The 11,539-nt window shown below is 33.5% G+C and overlaps 1 protein-coding gene across 1 annotated transcript in view; it reads right to left on the bottom strand.

Annotated features, from left to right (window-relative positions):
• The window catches only part of LOC106458610 (arachidonate 12-lipoxygenase, 12R-type-like), a 27,448-nt gene that overhangs the window by 3,507 nt on the left and 12,402 nt on the right, over nucleotides 1–11,539 (bottom strand). The window contains exons 9-12 of the mRNA XM_013918137.1: nucleotides 7,615–7,720; nucleotides 7,032–7,123; nucleotides 3,318–3,494; nucleotides 1,427–1,590 (exon numbers count right to left, since the gene is read on the bottom strand). Of these exons, the coding sequence (XP_013773591.1) occupies nucleotides 1,427–1,590; nucleotides 3,318–3,494; nucleotides 7,032–7,123; nucleotides 7,615–7,720 (539 nt within the window). The remainder of the gene's footprint in view (nucleotides 1–1,426; nucleotides 1,591–3,317; nucleotides 3,495–7,031; nucleotides 7,124–7,614; nucleotides 7,721–11,539) is intronic.

Below are 11,539 nucleotides of genomic sequence, written 5' to 3'. Positions count from 1 at the left end.
TTCTCTCTGAAACATCAATCAATTTGGGCGTGTTCCTATGTGAAACACCAATCAGCTTTGGTGTGTTCCTCTCTGAAACACTAATCAACTTTTGCGTGTTCCTCTCTGAAACATCAATCAGCTTTGGCATGTTCCTCTCTGAAACACCAATCAGCTGTAGCTTGTTTCTCTCTAAAACATCAATCAATTTGGGCGTGTTCCTAATCTGAAACACCAATCAGCTTTGGCGGGTTCCTCTCTGACACATTAATCAAATTACATTGTATTTTCAATTTCTACGTCTGAAAATATTGACTTCTAACCAGTCCTGTTACTTCGTATGTTTCTAACATATCAACTAGCCCCATTATACATATTTACTTGATATTTCTGAACAGAGTTGAACGAGCTATCATACACACGTCTAACTGGCCAGATTTTCAAGTCTACATGTAACAGCATCCTTATCAAGATAACTAAACCTAGACATCATGTAAACTATTCTAGGTCTTGCGATATAAAACTTAAGAAAAAAAACTTTTATCTTTCACAAAAAAATTTGTTTGTTTGTAGTTAAACACAAAGCTACATAATGTGCTATCTGTGCTCTGCCCACCACGGGTATCGAAACCCAGTTTCTAGCGTTGTAAATTCGCAGACATACCACTGTTACAAAAAGGTTGGGTTAGTAGCTTAAATTGTATCGTTTACTACATTGTCGTGGGGCTTCAACAGTTCTACTGAGTTTTAAGGCGTCTTTAAGAGCCAGTTTTAAAAGCATGTTGTGGTATAGAAAAATAATCAGTGTATTATGTACCTAAGATTAACAGGTTCTCTGTAGATTTTCAGTTTTTTCTCAAATTATTGGAATAACAACAAATTTGTTTGTGTATTAACGTTTTACCAAAACGGGTGATGCCGTACACCTCAGGCCTATTTTACACAAAACAAACTAAGCGCTAAATCAACTTCAAAATAAGAACCATCTATAAAGACTAGATCAAAAAATAACATGTCTGGGATGCTATTCGACAAAAATAAGTCCTATTCTCTTTTTGATTCCATTTTTATTACAATAAATTTTAAAAGATTTTTCATAATAAAGCATAAACAGTTTGCATTCTTTTCACAATTAATATACTGTTTGTTTCAGCCTTTTATTATGAATGCTAATTAAAGACTTTAACCACTATAATCTGTTGATACATTCATATAAATAGTTGTTTAATAAAGTAACAAGCTCAATGTGTCAGCAGTCTGCTTTAAACTAAGGGAGTTTCATTAAGATAGACGACAAAGGAGTTGGTCACCTGATCCTTCATTTAGTTTATAGGAGTGCGTATATAAAACTTCCACATATTTTACACCTTATGTTGTAATTACATAAAATATATATATATACATGTTTTTCTTACATTGCAAGTAACGAGAAAATCTGGTAACTTACTCTTCTGCGGCTTTGACACACGTTGGGTGATACAAATACTTCACCTCAAAGTCTCCGAGAGATTTGGTTCCCCGAGCACTAAGTAGTTTGGTGATAACCATTATATCCAGAGTTGTTTCCTTGTTTGGCAGTGTCTTCAGTACATCCTTGAGAGTACGAGGTTTCTAGAAGTAGAGAATTGGTAGCAGTATCGGGAGTTTAAAATATCAGTTCATGATCCTTATTGCTTATAATATACAGAAATGTTTAACAAGCAATCTTTGACTCAATGAAAGAAAATGTGATTATTTGAGTAGGTGGGAGGGTATCCACACGGATCCGGAAGCCTAAGAATAAGGTAAATGACTGTGTTGGGCATGATCTAGGAATCATTTTGCTGTGCTGTTTTCTTTGATCCACACCTGCTACACTTGTAACACCTCAGACATTTTGTTTCTTTACATTTGCGAGTTAGCTTTGAATCCAACATCGTTTTTAGCTTTGGATCCGACATCGTTTCCATCTTTACAAGAACAAACACTCAGAGATTCTGGCTCGTTGTCTCAACAGTACCTCACAGGCTTCGCAGAGAGTTCGGGAATGGTGAGTGTTCCTCAGATAATGTACTACAACAATGCAGTGACCATTGTCTGAATCAGGGCAAAAATATCACCCTAAACTCAACTCTCCTGCTAAAAACGAATTGTATCATCTTCGGATGCTATCTAATTATAGATCGGCGTACACCTCTGGATTCCTCATAAAATAATACATATTTATGTATATTATGTATATTTTCTCCTGCCATTGAATTGAGTGCTTGTTAATAAACATGTTTAATGTGATGGGCTACTAAATGACATTGGGATTGCAAAATATCCTCACATAATGAAGTTAATCCACTATTTCAGATTCTTATAACTTAGAACTTTAGTTATAAACATCAACATATTTCACCATTTGCTATTTTTAATCTGACAGACCAATGCGACACTTGAGTTAAAAGTTACAAACATAGCCATCCCTAACTTAAAACAGCTGACTACAAGGAGTGCAATTAGTCGTCAGCACCCACTGCCCCATATCTTAACTACTCTTGACGGAATAGGGCAATTGACCGTCTCGAGGTGAAGGTTGATCAAACCATTTCCTGGCTAGTAATAACAATTTACCGGGAGTATGGTTTGGGATTATTAAAAATCTAAAATATGGAATCGATCGGGACTTAACGTGGTCTAATAGTAGCGTGGCGGCTTGCAGATCGGAAGGTCCAAGGCTCGAGCCACGGTACACCGCTGAACACGCAGTGGGGGCGTTATATCTCCTGCCAATTGATACAATTAAATGTTTTCGTCTGAACGAAAAATAAAACCTAAAAAGATTTAGCTTCTTCGAAATATTTGTTTTAAATTCTAAGTTTATTTTATGTTATAATTATTCATAATCTCTGTAGAATATGGGTAAAAAAACGACAAAACATTCAATTAGTAAGTTGTTATTAACTCCACTCGTACAACAATGCTTTCCACGACCCATTTTCAAAGGTCAGAGTATTGTCATCAAAATTTGAAAAAAGTCTTACCTCTATATTGTAGCGTCGCTATTATCAAAAGCTGTTTTACACACAATCATTTGTTTATGGCTTTGAGTGTGTTTAGTTTGCTATGTTTTTAAAGAAACAAACAATAACTCACCACGTCTTGAAATGAATTTAATAAGATCCCAATGTATTTACCTCTTGAATCTTAAGTTATCGTAGTATCAACGTCACAAATAATACTCTACAGAAAAATATTTGTTTTTCTAAGCTGAACATTGATATTACGTATATTAACATAACTGTGACCTGCACGATAAGTAAACAGATGAAGAACACATACAGAATAACTATGAATTTGCTCAACAAACCTACCTTGTCTCGAAGAATTTCTCCACACATTATTCCAGGATAATTTGGCGGGAAACCATATTCTGCATATTGCTGAAAATTCGCTGAAGCGTGGCCGATACTGCAAATTGAAATAATTACGCTCACTACGTCAATAACTTGATCGACTGTAGTGAATTTTCCATTTTCACCTGGAACACCCTAATGTTAGCGTTAAAAAAACACATGTAAAAAACATTAATACATAAGAACTAAGACAATATGTTAAACAAAGAATTACTGAGGCCCTACAACGATGCGAGAGATACTCTTGGAAACGAGTATCTCTAGTATTGTTGTAGGGCCTCAGTAATTCTTTGTTTAACATACTGTTTCCAAGAGTATCTCTCGTATTGTTATAGGGCCTTAGTAATTCTTTGTTTAACATATTTTGGAGATAATATGTTTAAAATATAAGCAAACAATCACTACAATCTTACAATGGTGCGAGAGATACTCTTGGAGACAACATATTCAAAATATAAGCGAACAATCACTACGATCTTACAATGGTGCGAGGGATACTCTTGGAGACAATATGTTTAAAATATAAGCGAACAATCACTACGATCTTACAATCGTGCGAGGGATACTCTTGGAGGCAATATGTTTAAAATATAAACGAACAATTACAACAATCTAATCAAAAGCACCTTAGGTGTGAAGAAAAAGGTGCGGCCAAAAAAGGGATTCAGCGTGCGACTTAAAGGAATGAAATCAAAATTGGCGGCTAAACTGATATCTACACTTATAGAATTAATAATATTTTACAGCAAATATTCATTCATTTGTTAGCCAGGACGCATTTTTTGTTCAAATTTGGGTATGATGGTGAGTAAAACAAAATAGGAGACCTAGCTAGCAGGCCAACATATTACTATGAACTAAAACTGGTGATACAGGATTTTCTAAAGGCAACATTTAGATATTATATAATTTGAATTATTATTTTGAAACCAGGATTACAAACAAACAAATGATAGAAAAGTGATAATCCTATTCATTCAGGAGCGGATAGTAAAACATTTAGTAAGCTAAGAAAACTTTGATCAGGTACTGAAACCATTTAACATTTGTTACGCCATATTAAGTCTAACATATTAGAAAAAACAACTTCAATAATCCTTCTCTTCGATTTTTTAAAGTTAATACTATTCTGTCATGTTAACGACAGAACAAATCTCATGTACGTAAATAAGACTTACCATGAGTTTATCAGCCCTTTCTTAATTTTTATTATTCACAGAAATCTAGTTGTCTGAGTAAACTAAATGATACAACAATACTCTATGAACTAGTTAACAACTTGTTCAGTTGAAATGGTTTAGTTTTTACTTATACAGAAACCCAAGACGTTTTACACCAAAGGTACATAGTACGGAAACCGCCAACTGTGATATTGAAGTATTTCAATTGCGTTTTTGTCAATGGGAGATAAACTGTTTATTTGTTCATCTGAACAAAACCTTATGCCTACACTAAGTTAAAACGGCCAGGTCAAAGACCATTAATTTGAACTTCGGACCAAAGAGAAGGAATGCAGGCGACTTTACACTTTTCTAGTGTTAGTTTACCCAATGTCAACTTTACACTTTTTCTAGTGTTAGTTTACTCAACGTCAACTTTACACTTTTCTAGTGTTAGTTTACTCAACGTCAACTTTACACTTTTCTAGTGTTAGTTTACTCAACGTCAACTTTACACTTTTCTAGTGTTAGTTTACCCAATGTCAACTTTACACTTTTTCTAGTGTAAGTTTACTCAACGTCAACTTTACACTTTTTCTAGTGTTAGTTTACTCAACGTCAACTTTACACTTTCCTAGTGTTAGTTTACCCAAAGTCAATTTTACACTTTTCTAGTGTTAGTTTGCGCAATGTTAACTTTACACTTTTCTAGTGTTAGTTTACCCGATGTAAACTTTATATTGTTCTAGAGTTAGTTTACCCAATGCCACCTTTACACTTTTCTAGTGTTAGTTTACCTAATGTCAACTTTACATTTTTCTACCGTTAGTTTACCCATTGGTAACTTTATTTATGTTTTCCTCGTGTTCAAGTCCCTTACATAAGAACGCTTGAGTGAAGGTAAAAAAGAATGTATAGCAACATGTCAACCACATTATATCTACTATATCCGGTGCCGACGAGGTATTTTGCCTAATACCAATGCTCGTCATGCCGGCTGGGATACGACAGACACAGTAGTGGTTGAAACGCTTTTTATATTAACAAACTGTATGAACAACTACTGTTATAGCGTGAACTAGCTTAGAATGATGAAGTAGAAAAATTTTAATGTCCTGCGCCAGTCGAAAATACGGTGCTCATTTAACATCTCTTTAACCACAGTAATTTTCCAACCATTTCATTAAACGTTAAAATCAACAATTAAGTCTACAAGCTGGAAAAAAAAGTAAGTCAAAATTCTGATAATATTATGCTATTTAAAATAATTAATTAAAACACAATTTACATACTCAATATTTATGATACTACGAGGGACTCATCATAAAATTTGTCGCAGATTATTTATATCTTAAAAATTAACTTTTAGAATAGATAAGTTTTGGAAGCTTTATCATGGGAGGTCTGATACTTCATCATTTCTTCCAACAACGTCCCTAGTCGTGTTCAATGGTAACCTTTTTTTTACATTTTCTTCGTGTTTTTACCCAATAAGTAATATAGTTACCGAATGTGCAGTATCTATATAAATATAATAGTACTGTCTGACGTATGTCCATGTAACTCTTTCGCAGGGTATAGATGGATCTCTACCAAAACTGGTATAGAGGTTCGTTAGGTCCATGCGAGGGAACATATAAATTTGCAGTTTTTTGGCGTTTTTTACCACTACCTCACCTCCTTTGGATCGATCTTTACCAAATTTGGTATGGTGGTTCATTGCATCCTTGGGGAAATACACAAAAATTTTCGATTTTGCATTTGGCGTTTTGCGGTTTTTATCAGCGTTTTTGTATTTTTTACTACTTCGCCCCCTGTTGATGGATCATCATCAAATCTGGCATGAAGGTTTGTTTGGTCCATACAGAGATACGTGCAAAATTGCGGTTTCACATTTTTGCGTTTTGCACTTTTTATGGGCGTTTTTGTGTATTTTACAATTACATATAAGGGAAGCAGCTTTTCATGTCTTAAGATAACTTTTCATTAATCATGAGTTGACTTACATAACTTCCGTCCAGGGGACGGGTGCTCCAGCTAGTTTAGAATAATGTTCTGAAAATTTCAAAGTATTCTCTATTGAAATGTAAACAAGGCAAAATAGCCTAATATTAAAATTTGTCGAACTAAAATAATCCTAAAATAACTAGTGATTTTGTATGCTATAATTTGATCAACAATCAAACAACAATAGGAAATATAGCAACCTTCTAGTTCGTTTGTTAAACTTAGTTATATTTTTAGTTTATCAAAGTGTCTGGTGTTCGTCAGGTAGTGTTATTTTATAGTGTCTTTCAGTGAATAAATCCTTCTCTGAATATTAGTTTGTCCAAAAGTTTAATTAAATTCAAATCACTGAAGATACACGTACCATTAAACCAACACCCCCCTCGTCTCTACTCAAAACCAATTCTTCTCGCCAGCTTTGGAGTTCGTCATCGTTAATAACCTTCTCTGAATATTAGTTTGTCCAAAAGTTTAATTAAATTCAAATCACTGAAGATACACGTACCATTAAACCAACACCCCCCTCGTCTCTACTCAAAACCAATTCTTCTCGCCAGCTTTGGAGTTCGTCATCGTTAATAACCTTCTCTGCACTATCTGGAAATGATTGAAAACAATAAAAGTTGGTCAGGATTGTCTAAACTTTCAACTGTGTGTATTTATTAAAAAAAACAAAAAATATTATCAAACGTAGCTTTATAAACTACGTCATGTTAATCTAATTTTATATTTAATAATACACAACATTGTTAGTCCAAAAAAATCCTGAAATTATTAATACATCAAACAAAATATTAACTTTTTAAATTACGGAAATAATCCGTGACTGTGTGAATTATGTTAATTCAACCCATAAAATGTTGTTAAGCCTACAACAACATCAACAGATCTTTTAATCATATTTTTAATGAAAAGTAATCAACATTGATAGTTAAGTTACACAGAACAATGCTAATAATGTTGATGAAAACCATAACAAGGTCCATAAAGCTTAAAACAATACTAATAATATGATAACTCCCTCTCCCTCCAAAAAATAAATGTTAATACAATCCTTTAAAATGTCAATGATTGAACCGAAACTGTACCATAGTAAAACTGAACAACTTTGGTTACATAGTTGTGGATGGCTTTATAAATAGCAGTAGCATCATCTCTGTATGGGTAGTTTGGAAGAACAGTCGGATCATCAACCTGCCAATAGAAATAACATTTTTTAGCAACTAACTGAAACAGTGGGAAAAAAAATAAACCAGAATATGTGTAAAATAAACAACGTTTGAAGTAAGTACATATGAATTTGTTATTAACATTGACAACCTTAAGAGCAAGTTGCAGCTGTAACAAATGTTCCATTTACCATAATATAAATTACAGCTGCTCATAAAAGTAACTAACCCCCATCCCGATTATTGTGCAATTTGCTTCTGTACAAAGTAAGGTACCCTGGATACAAGGCTATCGGAGATTTTAAATACACCATTTTGCTCTGTACAAAGTAAGTAAGGAACACTGGATACAAGGCTACCAGAAAGTTTAAATACACCATGACATTAATAGAATGAAAAAATAAACAACTAACGCTATGGGCATACACTCCAATCTACCGGATTTCAAAGTGATCACTTATATTATAAACTTTTTTATGAAACCCAAGATAAAATGGTTTATTAAGTAAGCAGTATTATTTTACCTGGTTTAAAAATTGTAAGGAAGAGTGAAGATCATAAAGTAATACTTATAACGAACTTCTAAACTATATTTTGTTGTGTTAGTGGATGCATAGCTAATATACGATAACTAGCGTATAGCTCGGCAAAAATGATGGGTCAAGTACTACCACCCCCATCCTATAGTATACTCTAACCTCACATTTCGTAGCTAACTGAAATAAATAAATTTTGCGAAATCAAGCTTGTCCAACAAACAGGAATAAAAGTGCAGTCGAGGCAGTCAAACGTCGGTAAATTGTAAATTCCTTTGTGAGCTAATCAAAATTAAGACCATTTATGAAATGAATTCGTGACGTATTCATAATAGAAAATCCAGTGCGTTTTGGTAACACTACGTCCCAACAAGGGATTTTATGTCATATTGCTTAGCAACAAAAGTATAACTTAATGTTGTTAGTCTGTGCACTGAAGGTATAAAATTAAATGTTTAGACAACGAAACCGGAAAAATATTTGTTGAGTTCTTAATTTAGTCTTCGTTGATTAAAGAGGTTGATTATTATTATTAAAAACGTTGATGATAAAACAGAAAGTAGCTTAATTCAGAAACGATTTAAGTTTAAAATTGGATCGATATTTTTACTTGCATGATAAATTTTATGCACTTGGCTCTAGGCTAGGTTATCCCATATTACGTCTTTACTTAAGGCATATTATACCAACACTCACTACACTTATAAGGTTTCACGGCCCTCCTCCCGGCCCCCTTGCACCCCCGTCACTAAAATAATAATGGGTTCAGTAATATATATATTTTAATAGCTGCTGATCGAAGATTAATTTTTCTTCTTCAGTTTAAAAATATAAACACCTAGAATTTTCCGAATCAAATGACCAAATTAACCCATTAATTGTAAGTAATCATTAGCATCATTCAATTTTACAATTTCTTGTTTATATTTATATTAATATCATTAATTAAAGCATGATTATCCGTATTAGTTGATAAATAAAAGAAAATTATTATTATGTAAACTTTTTATGAACTTTGTGACATAATTATTTGGTGAACGATAAATACATGTTAAGAAAGGAACATTAGTTTCGTTCATTAATGGCCCGGCATGGCCAGGTGGTTAAGGCACTCGACTCGCAATCTGAGGGTCGCGGGTTCGAATCTCTGTCACACCAAACATGCTCGCCCTTTCAGCCGTGGGGGCGTTATAATGTGACGGTCAATCCCACTATTCGTTGGAAAAAGAGTAGCCCAAGAGTTGGCGGTGGGTGGTGATAACTAGCTGCCTTCCCTCTAGTTTTACACTGCTAAATTAGGGACGGCTAGCGCAGATAGCCCTAGTGTAGCTTTGCGCGAAATTCAAAAACAAACAAACAAAAAACAAATCGTTCATTAATATTAACAAGTTATGGATTATGTTTTCCAATACATAAACTGAAATACCATCAGTCTTATCTAACCTATATAAAAATCAGTATGTTTCACGTCACTCTTTATCTCTTTTGATTTCTTGAAGTAGAATGAGTCATAAAAGAAAAATGCATTTATCCAGACAAAATAGTTTGATTATTGTCTTTATTATTATTACACCATTATATATTAGTAAAACGTTTGATGAAAGTAAACAGTATAGAATCCATGAATCTTTCAAGTTGTTTTATTTACTTAACGTTTCGGCTTTAAACCTTCATCAGAAGCATAAGATTACTATAATGAACTCTATCGCTCAAAGTAAAACCGTTCTATTCTATCTTACAAAGGCTTTTTTTTTTCGGAAGAAAAACTCAGCCATCTCTGAACGTATACCGTGTCGAAATGTTTAAGTTTTTTGGGGATTTTTTTGTTGTTGTTGTTCATCATTTAGTACATGAGTGTGGTTGAACAATGTTGAATACAGAATGGAACAACACCCTGAATTTTTGCATCTTTTTTTAGAAATACCATCCGTGCCACAGTTATTTGAATTTTCTATTTTTGAGTAATATAGAAAATATTAGCAATCCGATTCAACTGGTCGATGACAGGAAGTATTTATATATATATTTTTTAATTTACGAAATGCTCACTGGAGCAAAGCACGCGCGATTTTAAATAAATAAGATGACCGTGAATCCAGAGAATAGTAGAAGTTGTTTTATTTGCTTAACATTTCGGCCTTACGCCTTCATCAGGGGCATACATCTTTTGTAATGAACTCTATTCGATTAAGACTGAACTTCATAAATAAATCATATACAATTCGATGCTATTTAGTAACTTACAGTTTGAGCAATACTCGAACACAAGAGATGAGTAGATGATATAAAAAAATACCAATGTTAATATTTAGAATACATCTATAACGTAACGACGACGGTTTTTTTATATTAAATGGCTAAACAAATATTTATGAGAGAACGAGCAGGTAAGTTAGCACATATTAATGAAAGTTACAAAATTAATGGTTTATATGAAACGATTAAAATTGCTCTTGTTTTTTTTCCAGTTTCTGGTTAATATTAATGATTTTTTTAGTCATGTTCCCCGATTGGTCAGCGGTAAGTTTACGGACTTACGATACAAACTAACCTAGGTTCAAATCCCCGTGGTGGACAGAGTTTAGGTAGCCCATTGTGTGACTTTACACTAAGAAAAGAACAACAACATTCAGTCGGAAGGTTCTATCGATCAGGGGACCCAGGGCAATTCCACTTACTTACCTCGCCCCCCCCCCAGTGGCACAGCGGTATGTCTGCGGACTTACAACGCTAGAATCCGGGTTTCGATACCCGTGGTGGGCAGAGCACAGATAGCCTATTGTGTAGCTTTGTGCTTAATTACAAACAAACAAACTTACTTACCTCCTCCTTAGACCACCCCTGTTGATTAGAAGATTAATATATACATTTAAACAACTAAAAGTAATACTTAATTTCAACTTATTAAAGTTAATATATTATGCATTTATTCAGTTAATCTATAAAATGGTATACTAGGATGGGGAGAATTATATTCAAATAACTTTAAAATTTCGGTTAAAGCATCAAATATTGGTATTATAATTATTGTATATCGTTTCAGAGTTGAAGTTGAAAACTATTAGACAACTGTATTCAAAAGTTGTACTTATTAATGTTGTGCTTAATAATCAGCCTGCGATACAGAACATAACTTCTTTCGTTGATCACGTTCATTATACAAGATTTAAATCTGATAAATATTCCATTGATGAGTAAGAAAATTGCTCAAAGAAATTCAAAGCACTTTGTTCCAAACTTTGTAATCTACTACCGATGTCTATACAAAACTTTAATAACTAAAATTTAATTTTAAAGTGAAATTAAAT

Source organism: Limulus polyphemus, unplaced genomic scaffold (assembly GCF_000517525.1).
Source record: "Limulus polyphemus unplaced genomic scaffold, Limulus_polyphemus-2.1.2 Scaffold23, whole genome shotgun sequence".
NCBI lineage: Eukaryota > Metazoa > Arthropoda > Merostomata > Xiphosura > Limulidae > Limulus > Limulus polyphemus.
This window is presented reverse-complemented; position numbering and strand designations above follow the sequence as displayed.